This window comes from Macaca thibetana, chromosome 9 (assembly GCF_024542745.1).
Source record: "Macaca thibetana thibetana isolate TM-01 chromosome 9, ASM2454274v1, whole genome shotgun sequence".
In the NCBI taxonomy this organism is placed as follows: domain Eukaryota; kingdom Metazoa; phylum Chordata; class Mammalia; order Primates; family Cercopithecidae; genus Macaca; species Macaca thibetana.
The window spans coordinates 107051410-107069432 of NC_065586.1; the positions used below are offsets into that span (position 1 = coordinate 107051410).

At 38.6% G+C, this 18023-nt stretch overlaps 1 protein-coding gene and 1 long non-coding RNA gene across 17 annotated transcripts in view; one reads left to right on the plus strand and one right to left on the minus strand.

The window, feature by feature from the left end:
* The window catches only part of BBIP1 (BBSome interacting protein 1), a 1212900-nt gene that overhangs the window by 2425 nt on the left and 1192452 nt on the right, over positions 1-18023 (minus strand). For all 14 annotated transcript variants that reach the window (XM_050804427.1, XM_050804438.1, XM_050804429.1 and 11 more), the window contains 2 exons: positions 17566-17658; positions 355-429 (listed from right to left, as the gene is read on the minus strand). In XM_050804427.1, the coding sequence (XP_050660384.1) occupies positions 355-429; positions 17566-17658 (168 nt within the window). The remainder of the gene's footprint in view (positions 1-354; positions 430-17565; positions 17659-18023) is intronic.
* LOC126962841 (uncharacterized) lies at positions 429-17566 on the plus strand. Of its 3 annotated transcripts, none has more exons than XR_007728829.1 (4): positions 429-1012; positions 16022-16845; positions 16925-17095; positions 17419-17566. It is a non-coding gene; the product is annotated as an uncharacterized LOC126962841 (long non-coding RNA). The 3 variants fall into 3 exon arrangements; XR_007728828.1 differs by having other exon boundaries at positions 16022-16085; positions 16653-17095; XR_007728827.1 differs by having other exon boundaries at positions 16022-17095.

The window sequence follows — 18023 nt, forward strand, 5'->3', positions numbered from 1 at the left end:
AGTAGGCTAGGGCAGGAGCCCAGTAGTTCAAGGCTGCAGTGAGCTATGATTGTGCCAACTGTACCCAAGCCTGGGTGACACAGTGAGAACCTGTTTCTTTAAAAAAAAAAATTCATATTGTAATTAGCAATTTTAGGAATTAATTAGCTAATTGGCAATTTTAGGTATAAGAAACAATGTTTTATTATCCTTTTACTGGATATCATGAAAAAGCATATAGTACAAGTAGACAGTAAATGGGATAATACGGAACACAATAGCTATAGATGTTTAGCTGTTAAGCCTCCTATGTGACACTGCCTATCACTTGTTTAGTCCCTATAATAATGACTTCAATATTTGTGATGTACATACCTTGTTTTGGAAGAACTTCCCGGAACATTGACTTCAATTCTGCCATATCTGAGTTGTTGGATACAGTATTTTTTCCTTCAATGAGAAATCAGTATTATTCAAGAATAAATTCCCAAAGCAGATTGCCTGAGACATTTCCGTTGTAGTTTAAGAAGTAAAATCCAAATTCCTATAGAAAGTGAACTACCCTAACCTTGTATAATATTGCCATTAATTTCCTGTGACCTTGGGATAGTTCGCATAAACATTTAGATCTTGTCAACTTCCATTATTCAGTTGTGGTGTTAACTACAAGGCTAGGTGTTACAATTTTTTTCTCTCTCATAGTGAAAACTTGGAAGAGCTTCAGTTTTTAAGGCAAAGATGATTAATATCATCTGAGGAAAAGGCATTTGTGTGTAGCCAGCATGGTTCATTGATAGCATCTCCCCTGAATGGTGAGTGACAAAAAACATGACCACCATTTGAGATGGGGGGTGAGGCAGGTAGGTAGGAAAAGGAGGAACTGGCAGGCTAACATAAAATTCCTACTTGTCTCAACAGCTGGTTTCTACTTTGTGCCTAACAAAAAGAATCCTATGGCTCACTGGCTACACAGCTGCAATTGGTAATGAAATAATACAATAGGTGAAACTGGCTCGTAAAGAACAGAAATAAGGTAGAGTTTCAGTTTACTATTTTCCTCTAATACTGAGATCCTATATGCGAAAGGACCAGCAATACTTAACTATGAGTATTTCTTATGAACATCCCAGCATATATGCCGTTTTTGCCAGTGACATTTGCTCCAAGTATTACAGCCAAGATTCTGCTATGCTGTGTTCAAGGTGTTCTGGACTAAGCTGTAGAATGATCCCTTTCCAAACACAGATGCTTTTCTAGACGGTCCCACCTACTCAAGTGATTCACCTTGCTGATGCAACCTTACCATGCATCTTTCACATCACCCCCGCAGATTTATTATTTATAAAGTGGTGAATCTGGCTTGGTGCCTGCCTTTACCAACCACTGCAAATTAATTATAATCAAGTGAAGCTTCTTCTGGTCTTTGTTATTCCCGCTCCACTACTTTGACATTCCTCATAAAAGCTTCCTACTCTGTATTCAAGTCTCTTCCTCTTTCTTGCTCAGATTCTTATTCTGGAACGTCTAAGTTCCTGAAAACCTCTATCTGCTTTCCAGAACTTTGTCATCAAACTTTACCCCTATACTGCTCTAGCTGGGAGAGATGATGAAATAAGTAATGGACCAAGAATAAAGCAACTCATCACTAAATGGAATGTGAAGTAAATAAATATACAATTTCCTTAGCCTGCACAGCTTCTCCTACAATATTCTTTTCTTTTTAGGCCTGCCAGTGGTACCTAGTGATCACTGCCTTTTTTTTTTTTCCTCCAGGTTAGGATGAAGGTTACTAGCATTGTAGACCCCCTGATTAGCCCTGAATTAAAGTATCAAAAATACCACCTAGCCTCTCCATTAAATATATCACAGTGAAAATACTCATTATGATCACGTTTCCTTATTTGAAGCAAACCTGACATGATACGCCACTGAAAGGGAGGACATTATAGATGTTGATAAATGTGAAGGAAATACATAGGAGCTAAGGAGTTTTATATGTATCACCAAAATGCTAAAGTGGTAGATGAACAACTCTTAGCTGTTATATAGCGTAAGCAACTCCAGCTACTCTGAATTGTCACTATCCTTTGTTTTCTCTTAGTCTGATACCTTTTTCACATCCAAAATCTGACCTGACAAAAACAATGAAACTTGGTGCTCTACCAAACCTCAGTTCTCTGTTTGACTAAGGTGCCATTGTTACTGTAAATGGTGTGGAGCCAAAGGGATGGTAGGGAGTGGGTTGTGCCTAGTGTGGGGCAGATCAGTGCCAGTCACTTGCCTGGATAGAATGTCTGTTTTAATAGGGTTGGTTCTTGTTTCTAGGCCCCCTTAGGCATTGGCAGGAAAGAAACAGGAAGGGAAGGGCTAAAATAAGCAAGGTGGTGGTTGGATGGCCAGCACTGGCTGGGCTCTACTTTGATAATCAACTGCCCTGGGAGTCCAGAGTAGGAAGGAGTACAGTCATGTGTTTCTTAATGATGGGATATGTTCTGAGAAATGCATCATTAGGTGGTTCTGTCATGGTGCAAACATCCTAAGAGTGTACTTACACAAATCTAGATGGTATAGCCTAACATAAATCTAGGCTATATGGTACAGTCTACTGGGCCTAGGCTATAAATGTGTACATGTCACTGTACTGAATACAGTAGGCAACTGTAACACAATGGTATTTGTGTATCAACATAGAAAAAGTAAAGTGTTCTGCCATAATATCATGAGCATTACAACGGGTATGACATCATTAGGCAACAGGAATTTTTCAGCTTCATTATAATCTTATAGAACCACTGTTGTATATGCAGCCTATTGTTGACTACATGTTGCTATACAGACAGTATTTCCTTCTCCCACACGGCCTGCTAATAGCCAGACATGGGTGATTTGCTTAGAGTAATGCACTCTAAGCAGTTGTGGCTACTTTTAAGAGAACTTTCTTGTCAGGTGAGATGTATTTAAACCAGGGACAGATGGGCCAAAGGAGAAACATAACAGCTATGGCTGAAATTGACGTGTATTCTACAACTGCCATGGCCATTTAATTCAATAAATATGCGAGTTTTTTAAATCATATGCCAAGCATTGTTCATAATGAACAGGACAAAAACTCAAAACTTTGCCTTTTTGGAGCCTACAGTCTAGAGTAAGAAGAGAGAAACAACAGCATGCCAGAAGGTCTACAGAAAATAGTGTAAAGGGGATTAAGGAATGCTGAGGGGGGTGGTGGTTCAATTTTAAGAGGAAAATTATGATGACCTCATTAAGAAGGTGACATTTAAACAAAGACTGCTTTTGTGTGTATGAGTGCATGTGTAATGTCTTTTTAAACAGCAAAAAGTTAAAAGTCTGATAGTATCCACAGGTAGGGACGGTATAGGGAAATTAGCACTGTTAAGCTTTTTTAGAGGGATTTTGCAGTACTGTATCTACTAAAACTAAATATGCATATTTTCTTTGACATGGTAATTGGCTGTAAAGAAACAACACAAATGTAAAAAAGAATGTTCATTAAAGCATCGTGTTGAATAGCAAAATGTTCAGCAATAGATAAAGCTAACTAAATGTTCACCAGCAGATCAAAGGTTAAATAAATCATGGAACATCCATAGAACGGAATACTATGCCAAATTAAAAAATGATGCAGATTGTCAAGGCATATTTTAAGAGAAAACATTAAATTACAGAAAATGAAATTTTTCTTACATTAATAGAACCAAACTTACAATGCTCACAGAATACAGTGTCAATTCATCATTTTTTGAAGTCCTTGGTCTAGGTAAATGGAAAATAATCTGCTGCTTCCTTTACTTACATAGATTCTAAAGTTTGTAATTTCTCCCAGAGATAATAGTTTTGATGAACAGTGCATTCCAAAATCATGATAAGGTATGCAAACCTGTTGTAGCTATTTGGGCTGGATGTCTAAAATTAATGCTGAAAAACTTGAAGGAAAACCAAATCTTTGTTATGAAATATTTTACTCTGCTGTAGGAGTGAGAGTTAAAAGGCATGTCTAGGATGGATTATTGCCTTCAAATCAATCATACACATTTGGCAAGTTAAAAATCCCTGGTGCGGGGGCTGGGCGCGGTGGCTCACACCTGTAATCCCAGCACTTTGGGAGGCCGAGGCAGGCGGATCATGAGGTCAGGAGATCGAGACCATCCTGGCTAACACGGTGAAACCCTGTCTCTACCAAAAATACAAAAAATTTGCCGGGTGTGGTGGCGGGTACCTGTAGTCCCAGCTACTCGGGAGGCTGAGGCAGGAGAATGGCGTGAACCCGGGAGGTGGAGCTTGCAGTGAGCCGAGATTGCGCCCCTGCACTCCAGCCTGGGCAACAGAGTGAGACTCCGTCTCAAAAAAAAAAAAAAAAAAAAAAAAAAAAAAAAAAAAAAAAATCCCTAGTGTGATTTAGCTGGATAACCAAACTAAATAATGGGTGTGAGACCAGACTAGATCACTGAAGCTTCCTTCTGAACCTGGAGAATATATTATCAGTGGTCTTCAAATTTTCTACTTGCATACTCCCAAAGAGATTTGGGAAAACTAGGCATCACTTCATACACTGATATTTAAATTTATTATCATAAATTTAAATTATAAAGGATATAATTTCCAGCATATTAAAAATAACTGTTACCTCAGTCTTTTAAAAACATCCAATATAATCTAAACGTAATAGCAATTTGATAGCTACCATCATCCATTAATAAAAAGAAGCTAATTTTTAAGTTAGAAGTTTTATATCATCTTTTTTTCTTCCTGGACCTCTATTTCCAACCCACTTTATTCTAGTGCAACATATTTTCATGCCTTTTTTTTTTTTTTTGAGATGGAGTCTCGCTCTGTCGCCCAGGCTGGAGTGCGGTGGCGCGATCTCGGCTCACTGCAGGCTCTGCCTCCCGGGTTCACGCCATTCTCCTGCCTCAGCCTCCCGAGTAGCTGGGACTACAGGTACCCACCACCACGCCCAGCTAATTTGTTTTTTGTATTTCTAGTAGAGGCGGGGTTTCACCGTGTTAGCCAGGATGGTCTTGATCTCCTGACCTTGTGATCCACCTGCCACGGCCTCCCGAAGTGCTGGGATTACAGGTGTGAGCCACTGCGCCTGGCCTCATGCCTGATATTTTAATGATCATCCTATCATACTTCTTTGCTACAAAAATGTTTATAAACTTTAAAATATTTTGGGTTATTACAATTGGTACGAAATTGGTCAAAATGCATTACACATTGATAAAGCAATTGTTGAACATAAAAATAAAGTTATTGGCCATGTATGTTAATAAGAACATAGCTTTATTTTCTCAATTAGTTCATGTATATACATGGCTGAAAATTTACTTATTGCTACAATTCTGTTGTTGTTCTTTTTTTTTTTTGAGATGGAATCTTGCTCTGTTGCCCAGGCTGGGGTGCGGTGGCAAGATCTCAGCTCACTGCAACCTCTGCCACCTGGGTTCAAGTGATTCTCCTGCTTCAGACTCTTGAGTAGTTGGGATTACAGGTGCGTGCCACCATACCCGGCTAATTTTTGTATTTTCAGTAGAGACGGGGTTTCATCATGTTGGCCAGGCTGGTCTCGAACTTCTGACCTCAAGTGATCCGCCCTCCCTTGACCTCCCAAAGTGCTGGGATTACAGGTGTGAGCCACCGTGCCCGGCCCTATTCTTCATTTTTGTAGATGTAAACACTGAGATGAGAATGGGAAAATTTTTTTCAATCTTTGAACCTAAGTTATATGCTAACAATCATGTAGTGACCTATCATCAAGAAATAATTTTAAATGACTAGCAGACTACTCAATTAGGTATTCCTTCAGTATTGCTGAAAGCTGAGAACAGTCTCTTGACTTGCAAAAGCACTACTTAATAATTAGCAAAGCCCTTAGTCTTTCTTACTAGAGTTACCAATGTTTCCTTGTCTCTGTGTTTAGCTCCTAAGAGATGTTTATTCCCTTGAGCATTTTGTCATAGTAAGATTCTACCAGGCTAGAGAGATGCCTTTCCTTCATACATTCTTAGAAAAATAATTGTGGGACTGGTACGGTGGCTCGCATCTGGAATCCCAGCACTTTGGAAGGCCAAAGTGGGAGGATTGCTTAAGCCCAGGAGTTCAAGACCAGCCTGGACAACAAAGCAAGACCTCATCTCTACAAAAAATTTAAAAAAAAGTTAGCCGGGGATGATGCAGTGTGCCTGTTAGTCTCAGCTACTTGGGAGGCTGAGGTGAGGGTACTGCTTGAGCCCGAGTTTTAGGTTGCACTGAGATATGATCACGCCACTGCATTCTAGCTTAGGTGAGAGTAAGAGCTTGTCTCAAGAAAAAAAAAAAAAAAAAGAAAGAAAAATGGTGAAAGGGGAGACAGGAAATGAGATGAAGCATGATGGTTTATCCACAGGTCCATTTTCTCAGGGAATGCATTATCAGCAGACATCACATATAAAAGTTGAGGATCTGAAAATTGATTGTTCTTAACCTCGCTTGCTTGTATACCCCTCCGATTGTCTTCAGGCATCTTGAGGGATATGCATATCCTGGTATATAGACTGATGATCAATACAATAACCACGTTGTTCTTTGAGATGTTTATGGACTTTCTGAGAAGATTCCATAGTATTAAATTTGAGAAGCTCTGGGAAGGAAAAAAGTTAAACTTTCTTTTTAACAGCAGGACTCTTTAGAAACTTTAATATGCTAACGTATGTGATACATTTCAAACAGGAGAATTGAGTATATATTGTTTCCTAAAGTTATGTGATTCTGGAATTCTTTAAAAGTGCAATTATGGGATCAGTATTGCCTAGAACACACTTTGTATTCCTAGGGCAATGTTGCTTTCAATATGGCATATGTAGTAAGACGCACATTTAAGGAAAATACCAGTATTTACAAATAACTAATTTTGAAATTAGTAAAAACTGTATTTCTTTTGAATGTAACATTTATTAAAATCAAGTGAAGAATGACTTTTTTCTCTGTTAAGTGAAAAGTTTAGACCATCCTGGACAAAGCTGTTTTTTTTTAAAAAGGAATTATTTAAATATGAAAAGATAAAATCTTGCAAAAGACTTGTAGAGTTGGCAAAAATGACATCTTTTTCTCCTATCACAAGGATATTCTGATATGGGGGTTTCTAGTGACACAAGTACAATATTTTGTGCCAAAATGCTAACTAATGGTTATTTATGGGCCTTATTTCTACTTTCTATTACATGAACATCCATTACTAAGAAAAGGTTAAGAACAAAATTGAAGTATTCAAATGGCAAGTCGTCTTATATTGAAATTTTAATTCAGTGTCAGACTTACTAAGGCACAGTCTCTAGGCTTGAGGATCCTGAAGGATGGGGGTGGAGGGAGAAGAAATAGGCACATAAGCGAAGAAGCATAATGCAATATAAGTTCTATACTTAGAAGTATTTGTAAAAATGCCATGGGAACACAGAATAGGGAGAAACTGTGTCAGGTACAAATGGTGGGGGAGGAACTTTAGGTGCAGGTAACAACAGTTTGTGGAGAGGCATGAAGATGGGCAACACAAAGCACATGGTGCATTATGGGAGAGGCAAGGAATGCTATAAAAAAAAAAAAGTTACGAGCAACCTGTCTGGAAACAAACCCAAACCAAACTGCAGTCAAATTGATTTTGAAGGAAATAAGGAGAACCACTGAAATATTTTAAGAATGAGAATGACCTGAACAGATTTAAATGTATTCAGGAGGACAATTACAGGGGTATTTCAAATAGTTTAGGTGCAGGTGAAAAATGGGTGCTTCAATTGAGCAACTAGCTACACTGTGAAATCATAAAGCTAGGGAAAGACAAGAGTTCAACTTTGGAATCTAATGACTCAGATATGCTTATGAGATTTTTCAGAACAAGTGTCCAATAGGCAAGTATATGAAGCAGTGATTTAAGTAAAAGCCATGATAGGGTGGTGGTTAACTCAAGCCAGCAAAACAATGATACCCTCAATAGATTTTCCATTAGGCAAGTATCTTCATAGAAACAAAAGCAATCAACAGCAGGACCCTTCAAACTGTAAAGACTAAGATTTATATAATTTTGTTATGAAAAGGTTGGCCTTTTTTTTTTTTTTTTTTTTTGAGACAGAGTCTTGCTCTGGCACCAGGTTGGAGTGCAGTCGTGCAATCTCGGCTCACTGCAACCCCCACCTCCTGGGTTCAAGTGATTCTCCAGCCTCAGCCTCCCGAGTAGCTGGGATTACAGGCATGCGCCACTACACCCAGCTAATTTTTGTATTTTTAGTAGAGACGGTGCTTCACCACGTTGGCCAGGCTGGTCTCGATCTCCTGACCTCGTGATCCACCCACCTCAGCCTCCCAAAGTGCTGGGATTAAAGGCATGAGCCACTGTGCCCGGCCAGAAAAGGTTGGCTCTTACGTCATCTCTTGAACTTAAATGTTGTAGACTTGCAGGAGACCTACAAATTAAAGTCTTAGAGAAAGACAGAATCCTTCACGAAGATCTTCCCTGCATACCTATTACATATTTGGGAAAAGAGCCTAGCTCCTAGTTCTTTGTTCAAGAAAGTATAAATCTCTACAGTGGACAGAAATTATGAGTTGATAGGTCAAATTAATGCTGTACCTTGTATTCTATTTGGAAATAAACACTGGACAGTAAAGACTAGAGTGATAAACATGAGAATGTCATTGTTTTAGGTGACAACAAAAGCATTACTCTTTCAGAGTAGAAAACTAACAAATGTAACGTGAAAAGAATTTGGAATGATAAAGTGCCTATACGAACAGATTTTTTCTTTCAACAAACATACTAAATGTCTATAATGTACCAGCCGTAGCTAAGTGAGGGAGACAGAGTAGGTAAGAACCAGTTCCTTTCTTTGGTGGAGGTGAGGTAGGGAATGAGACACACGTAAATAAGTAATTATAATTGAATACAATGTACTTTAATAAAAGCATGCCTATTGTGCCTTAAGAAATGAAAACTACTAAAAACTTGGCCAAGGATAGGGGACAATGAATGGGTGGTCTCTGAAAAAGAATCATTAAACATGACATTGGAGCTAGTCCCAGAAAGTTGAATGGGGGTTTACTAGGCAGAGAAGGAGATGTATAGCAAAGGGTAGATGTTGTAGACAAAGTGAACAATATGTTCAAATGAAGAAGCATTAAAAAAATAAGTGTTCTGTTGGGGGACATGGCTAGAGTGCAGTGCATGTACAGTGTGCAACAGGTATTGTGGTGGGAGTGACCAGGTAGAGGCCAGTTCACACTCAGTCTGCAATGCTGAATTTGGACTTTGTATCCTATAGTCAGAAGGGAGCTAATTGGATGGTTCTAAGCAGTTATGTGACATGATTCATGTTTTGGAAACACATATTCTAGACAAAATGAAGGAAAAATGAGAAGAGACACTAGAGGAAAGATTAGTAAGGAAGCTGTAATTGTTTAGGTAAGATGATGAAAGTATGAATTAAAGCAGTGATAACAGACACTAAGAGGAGAAGATATAAGAGGTAATTAAGGGTACAAGAAGTTGAGATTCAAACATCCTCCACCTTCCCACCCCCCACCGCCAGTGGGTGATAATGAAATGACCACGGACGACTAAAGTGAGCTAACATGATTGTGGATATACCCGTATTAATTAATATTGGAAACACAGAGGAGAAGGTTAAGAAGGAAGAGTAAAGACCATGAGTTCGGTTTAGATTCACAGAGTGTGGAAGTCCAAGAGGAAGGTAAAAAGGACTGGAGGCCCAGAGTCAACTGTACAGTAGTGCAAGCTACAGAGGTGGATATAATCATTCAAGAAAGATATGGCAAGATGGTGAGTGGTGGGGTGATGGTAAAAAGAGACAAGAGTATAATATGGTGGTTGAAAGAAGCAGCTGAAGTCAGATTAGTCGCTTAAACAAATTACTTGATTTTCTAAGCCTTTGTTTCAACTGCAAGATAAAGCTTACAATGGCATCAACTTGAGATGGCTAGTGCATTAAAGATATAATTCATATAAAGCCATCAGACCAAACCCTGCATGAGAGCTCAATGAATGTCAGCAATTCTTACCATACTGTACCATTATAATGTTGGCATAAAATTACATTTTCAGAAAAAATAAGCTTATTAACATGTATTAGTTATAGAGGCTTGTTACTAAAAAAGCATGATGAAAACCCTATGGGCAAGCAAAAATATTTTAGAATTCTCCACCTCTTCTCTCAATACCTATACTCTTAAGAGTTACATGAAAGGCAGAATCGTTTAAATGTCAAGACATTTACCTTAGCTTCTTTTCTTTAGTTAGCTTAGTGGCTCTTAAATTTTAGTTTGCTTAAGAATAACAATAGCAACACAGTATTTAGTATGAAGTCACGCATGTATTTCAACTAAGTAGATATTTTTAAGGAATTTTCTGCAGTAATTTTGAAAATAACTTTTATCACCATAACGGGTGATTTTATAATCGAATTACCCATGTGCCCATCCACTTCCCACTGCATCTCCCAACTGCAGCGGGAGGTGAATGGGCACATGGGTAAAATTATATATTGGGTACACATATATATGATGAAATTTAACAGACTAAAACAGGTTTAAGAAAAGTTATCTTGTCCAACATCATATAGTTGACAAGTGAAGAAATGGGATTTGAACTCGGGTCTGCCTTACTCAAAGGCAAGGTCTCTTTTCAGTTTTCTCTATGCTGCATCTGTAGGACTGACAGGGTTAGTATGGTGCTTCACTGAAGGAATATCAACATTTAAGAAGACGGTGGAGAGATAATCGTAGACTATGGTGTGCAGAAGCCAACAAAGGCTGAAGTAACATACAATCTTAAATTTCTACTGAAATGGGAAATTTTGAAGACACTAATAACCCTTACAAAGGACGGTGAAAATAAAATATGAGGCAAACAGTAAATCTCAGGAATGAGGTAGATGAAAAAGTAAGTGCAGCATATTGACTAAAGCACACTTCTTCCTCCTTAGTTTAGGGGAGCTGTGCCACAGTCAGACCAATATATGGCTCTAACCAACATGTAGCTTTTCTTTTTTTTTTTGTCTTCTTAATTTGAGGATTTAGCATTCCAGTTGTCATGTTTGATGCTTTCTGAAGTAAATCTCTTAGGAAAAAAAACTGGTTTTTGACTCTAGATTTTGTTTACAGCATTATATATTATTTAAACACTATGTCACTGAAACTTTCAAATCCCAAGCTTAATTAGAAATATACAACACTTTAAAAGCTTACAAATTTTGCATTTTTAAATTATCTTCATCATATCACAAATTATATGACAGCTTATATCACAGCTCATATGAGAAGATACTGATCCTGGGTTGAATAGCTGAAGAGGGCAATTAGCTTTACACTGCACCTATCTTCATCTAGCCATCTGGAAAATGTAAGCTGTGGCCACACAGGGGACAGACAGAGAAGGAGACTAAATTACTAAAATTCAAACTCCAATTCCTGATTACTCACAACGTGTACATATGGATCAGAAACATCAAAATGAAAACATATTGTGGATACCAAAGTCAAGTCTTGGTTTCTAAAAATGTTCAGGATGGGATTTGGATGTTTTTAAACCTGTCCTCCCCACACTAAATCTCCTTAATCTAGTATTTGATCTTTGCTGGGAGCCCCAAGGAGCCATTCCATGCGTCTATGTGTTTATTCTCCATAATATATGCCTATTACTTCTCACTTGTCACTACATCTTCATTGTAATTCCTTTTTCCCTGTATTAATGTATCTAAACTTATCAGCTTATGCTTATTGTACAAGACCCCAGTTTTAAAGTTAAAATTGAATGCTTGAGCATATCCTAGGATTCCATGTGTTTTAAATACTATGACAGTAAAATCCAATGTGTGACTTAAATAAAACAGAAGCTTATACTAGAGTCTGTCATTTTTTTTCTAATCAATCGATTTCACCTTTATATTTTAAATGAAGTACAGGGTTGCTCTCTGGTGCTAACTAGTTGTACTCTATTTCACATTTATACTTTGAATGGGGTACATGGTTGCACTCTGGTCATAGCTGCTAACTAGCTGTGTGACCTTGAATACATTTCTTAGCTAACTAGAGGTTTGATTTTCTCATACAAAATATGTTTATTATCTGTCCTGGGTTGTAAGGTTCAAGTGATAAGTGGATGTAAAAGTCCTTAGAAATACAGTATGACATTTATTATTCCAGGACTAATTTTCATATTGCTATAATAAAGGGCTTGTTCTAGATTACCATACGGTATCTTCTGTCTCTAAAAATCTTTGAATCTTCATAAATATCATGGTATAAGACAGCATGATCTATTTAGAGGTGCTTTTCTTTAAAAACCTGTTTCACTTACTTTTGAAGCACTATGTGCTGCCAAATTGTGTTCTTAAATGTTTTAAAAAGTATGATAATAAAGCAAACCTATTTCATAATAGAACTCAAAGTTGAGAAAATATGAACAAACTTTCAAAAGGGCAGCAAAGGTTAAAACCTTTAAAATTATAATCAAGGGAACAGAGGCTTGTTGTATAAAATAATCTATCTTGAATTTTTGATGGAGATGACAGTGACTTGTTGCCTAACCTATAGAAGTAAATGCAGTTGACATATGGCAAAAAGAAAAAATTTCTAAAGCATTTTGAGATTCTCAACAAAAGCACCACTTACGTTTTCATGTTAAGAAACATACATGTCATAAACTGGTAACCCTGGATGCTATCCACTTAAATATTTTGTTGGTTTACAGGTATTTAAAAAGTATTTGAGCCGATGTTTAAAAATCAGGAAATTTCACGAAAAATCCAAATTTTAGCTCCACTTGACAAATCTGGCAACATCAAGCCTACATTTCAATATGGCAAAATTTGGCTAGGGCTGGGAAGTGATGCTTCACTTAGGTAAGCACATGCTCTGGAATTCTCCAGTCCTTCCTACTGCCTATTGTTTCCTCTTACTACTTGCCCATCCATTGTACGCATTTGACTTTGCAACTGCAGTAAAACACAGAGCCACTGTGAACATATGCCAAGCTAATTTTATTAATGGGCATTGAGATACAAAAATACAATCTCTGGGAACTGAAGGAGTAGTCAGGAGCAATCATGGCCATGGACTGTAAAGGATACTTTATGTAAAGAATATTTTTCTTCTGTGAATATTTATTAAGTTGGGTTCCTTAAAGTAAATTCAACCTGCCTACTGTGGGGGTTCTGAGTGGGGGTGGTGACAATGGTAGAATAACAAAATTTTTATCTTTTGTCTTATCCAAGACTTGTGGTTAACTGATAGGTGAATTTTCAAAAACATACTAGATTTCTGAATGTAAATATAAGAAAAAGGTGAAAAGGGGAGCCTAGAAAGAATGCATTTTTCAGCAAACATAAAGTAGTAATACTCACTCAAGCAACTGCCCACATGCTAGCAGAATGCTTAATTTGGATTGATAATGTTTATCTGGAGATGCCAAGTAACATCATATGTCATATACTGGAGACTACAGTAGATTCTACTGTTTTGCTATCTGGCATCTGCTGGTAGAAAAATGTTCCAACATGTTCGATTTAGCTAATTAATTCAAGCTCATGTGAATAAAATGTGTGGTGTCTAGCTTCTGAAATGTGCCTAGGCCTAAGAACGGGAATTCTTCTTGGGTGAACTTGGATGATGCCACTGGCTCTGGGAAAATCCAGTAGCAGACACTACTATTAAGTTAGTAATGATACATCCTACTCACGTAAAATGTCTTTTTCTAATAACCCTTCCTATTTCAAAATTCAATACTAGACAGTGGTCCTAAAAATGTTAGCTATTAACCTTTTTTTTTTTGAGACGGAGTCTTGCTCTGTCACCCAGGCTGGAGTGCAGTGGCCAGATCTCAGCTCACTGCAAGCTCCGCCTCCCGGGTTCCCGCCATTCTCCTGCCTCAGCCTCCCGAGTAGCTGGGACCACAGGCGCCGCCACCTCGCCCGGCTAATTTTTTGTGATTTTAGTAGAGACGGGGTTTCGCCGTGTTAGCCAGGATGGTCTCGATCTCCTGACCTCGTGATCCACCCGTCTCGGCCTCCCAAAGTGCTGGGATTACAGGCTTGAGCCACCGCGCCCGGCCAGCTATTAACCTTTTAAATAAGTATTTGCTCACACCTGAGATATTTAGTTAGCTATTTCAACAGTGTGCAAGGAAAGAGAAAAGTTGTTTGATACTCTACAGAGTGCTTCTCAAAGCCCAGTCCCCAAATCATCTGCATCAAAACTCCCTGTACAATTATTAAAAATACAGATTTTTCTGGAGCTCTCCAGAAATCAGAATTGCTGAATCAGAATACTTTTTCTTTCTTTTTTTTTTAGACAGGATCTCACTCTGTTGCTCAGGTTAGAGTGCAGTCATGTGATCATGGCTCACCACAGCCTTGACCTTCTGGGCTCAAGTGATCCTCCAGCCTCAGCCTCCCAAGTAGCTGTGACTACAGGCACATGCCACCCTGCCCGGCTAATATTTTGTATTTTTTGAGACAGGGTGGTCTCAAACTCCTGGGCTCAAGTGATCTGCCCACCTGAGCTTCCCAAATTGTTAGGATTACAGGCATGATCCACGGCAGCTGGACCCTAACTTTTAATCAAGTCCCCCACATTAAACTTAAGAGAACTACTGCCATAGATTCATTCCTTCACTCACTAAATAGTCAATGTCAATATGTGCCCGAATTCAATACGTCCCCTAACTGGACTGCTTTAGAAGTTATTAACTACCATACACTGACTGCACTCCATGTGCTATATAAACTGAGGTAAAGCACTTTATATATATTTGAATTAATTCTGTACAACAATCCCTAACGGTTTTAAGGCTCTTTTTTTAAAAATGTTACTTATTTTTTTCTTTTTCGAGACAGGGTCTTGCTCTGTTGCCCAGGCTGGAGTGCAGTGCCGTGATCTTGGCTCACTGCAACCTCTGCCTCCCAAGCTCAAGCGTTTCTGATGCCTCAGCCTCTTGAGTAGCTGGGACTACAGGTGTGTGAGACCAAACCCGGCCAATTTCTGCATTTTTACTAGAGACAGGGTTTTGCCATGTTGGCCAGGCTGGTCTCAAACTCCAGGCTTCAAGTGATACACCTGCCTCAGCATCCCAAAGTGCTGGGATTATAGGTGTGAGCCACACCTGGCAAGGCACCGTTTAATAGATAATAGAGTGAGTAGACTGTCCAAGGTCATCCAGTTATTGAATAGTCTTATTCCTGAAACCCAGGTCTGATGCTAAAACCTGTAATCTTAATTGGTATATTATTTTGCCTCACTTAAATCTGGAGTATTCCCACACAAGCAAATTCCCTTCTACCCAAAGGAAGCAACTAATGGAATGCATTACGTAATTTTCAATATGATGGCTAAAAACATTCTATACCAATCTAAGAGATTCTGTCCTCCCAGAGCATTTTCTTCCGCTCCCTTATGTGCAGTTTTTTCCTTTCACTTATCTTTCATAATCAAATATAAGTCTAGGCTAGGAGTATATGAGGTTGGCAGTCTTGAGAATTTTCCTTTTGTGATTATGAAGTAAATTCCACAAACACTTATCTATCCATTAGACAGAGGATGTATCTAATGTACTAAGTATAATCTTGATTTTGTAATTTTTAATAGGCTCTGCTTAATGCTACCAAAAAGCTATCACAAAAACACCAGGACCAATTAAGACTTGCATGAGAATTTCAGTGAGAAAAATAACAATGCCTAAATTGGAATGTGACCAGATGGCCAACAGTTGCCTTGGTATTTGCTTTGATAACATCAAGATTCATCTGTATTTGAATAGCAGGGCCCACACATCTTCCAACAATGTCTGCAGGGTGCCAGGAGTTGAAACTCATAAACTATGCTGACATCAGTACACTTTACTGCAGAAATACATTGCATCAGCTCCAAGAATAGGCAAAGTAGCAGCAACACTTTATTAAAGGTAGTCAGTCTATGTTGCCAACCCAAGGCACTAACACATACTCTATACACACATGATTAAATGCTACCCTCCTCTTTGTAGGACACCGGAGAGGGGTAAGCATGCTGAGAAGTGAGATGGATTTAACCAGCAAATCATGGAAAAGGTGCGTATACTTGGCGTTTGAGAAGGCTTAGTCATGACTGGAAAAGTATGAACACTGTGACATATCCTTGCAAAAAAAAAAAAATGTTCAACTTAAGCCTCTAGACTAATTTTTGGTTTACAAGAAGAAAAAAGGGGGACCCATTTCCAAAAAGACTCCTGGCTTGAACTCTTCAAAATGCCAATGTCACAGGGGGAAAAAGATGGGGGAACTCCACTACATTAAAGCTGAAGAAAAATTTTGACTGGATCCTGATTTCTTTTTTTTGCAAGAATGGGAAGAAGGTATAAAGGATATTCCTGGGTAAATTAGGAAAATTAGCACTTGGGCTAGATTTTAAACATTACAAAACAGCTGTAATAATGATATTGTGTTTTGCTAGAGAACTTCAAAATTCTCAGGAAATTCATGCTCAAAGTCTTAAGGGCGGCTGCCTAACAATAAGTGTCTGCAACTTTTTACAACAATGAAAAAATGAGGAGGAATGAAAAAAATATGGCAAAATGTTAACTGCTGCATCTAGATGACGGGTATATGAATATTCATTAAATTATTTAATTCTTTCAGCTTTTAAATATATGAACACTTTCATAATAAAACATTGGGGAAAAAAATCATGTCAGAAAGACTTCACAGGGGAAACGTCAAAAAAGGCTGAGTAGCAGGTGCTCAGCTGAATTTCTGATAAATTGAAGATCTCTAAAACTTGGCTGGAACTGTCCTGGGCATCCAAGAGACACCCGAGATATTCAAACTTTCAGTAAGTATTTACCAAAATAATATCATGTGTAGGGTGAAAATGACAGGAAGACGAATCTGATACAAACCATTCTATTTAGGTGCAGACATGGTAGTGAAGTTAAAAACATAAGCGGCTATTATATATATATAACATACTGATTGTCATAAAAGACGTGCAAAAAATGCTAAACTCAGAGGAATTACTTTCTGCTGGGGAGAATCTGGAAACACATCTCCGCGAATAACAGAATCAGACAGAATCACAAAAGGTGAGTGCTTGGCCGGGCGTGGTGGCTCAAGCCTGTAATCCCAGCACTTTGGGAGGCCGAGGCGAGCGGATCACGAGGTCAGGAGATCGAGACCATCCTGGCTAACACGGTGAAACCCCGTCTCTACTAAAAATACAAAAAGAAATTAGCCGGGCGTGGTGGCGGGCGCCTGTAGTCCCAGCTACTCCGGAGGCTGAGGCAGGAGAATGGCGTGAACCCGGGAGGCGGAGCTTGCAGTGAGCCGAGATCGCGCCACTGCACTCCAGTCTGGGCGACAGAGCGAGACTCCGTCTCAAAAAAAAAAAAAAAAAAAAAAAAAAAAGGTGAGTGCTACAACAGATTTCAGTAATTAACCGCCAAGAAACAAGAGTAGTTCATTTTGGCTGGTGTGTAAGTACCAGGGAAGTAGAAATTAAGTCGAGAAGGTAGGTTTTGTTGACTGGCTGGATATTAACAATTTTCAATTTTACCTGAAAGTTCTGGTCTTTTTGCTGCAGCTTTAAGCATCCAACCCGGTATTACCAAGATGACTGAGAGTTCTTGACTCAAGCATACAGAAGAAACTACAAGATAATGTATGATAACTTTGTAAAGGGCCATATTAAAGCAATACAGTATTTTCAAAAATATTCAACACGTTAAGAATCTGTAGACTTGCAGGATTAGGATAGTATATCCCACCACAAGAACCGCAGTCAAAGCTTACAAAGGACAAACGCGGAAAGGGGGGAAAACTCAGAATGAGAAGGCAGGTGGCAGGGGAAAAAGAGGTCTTGCCCTGATTGTAGGGGCTCATCTTTTTCTTTTATAGCTGAAGGTGGAAAATTATTTTCTCAAGTTCCCGAATTCTCTTCCCTCTAAAGGCCAGAGAGTGAAAGTACTTAATAGGAACTTGCGGAGGCGTGGTTAGGAGCTCCATTTTGCCGGA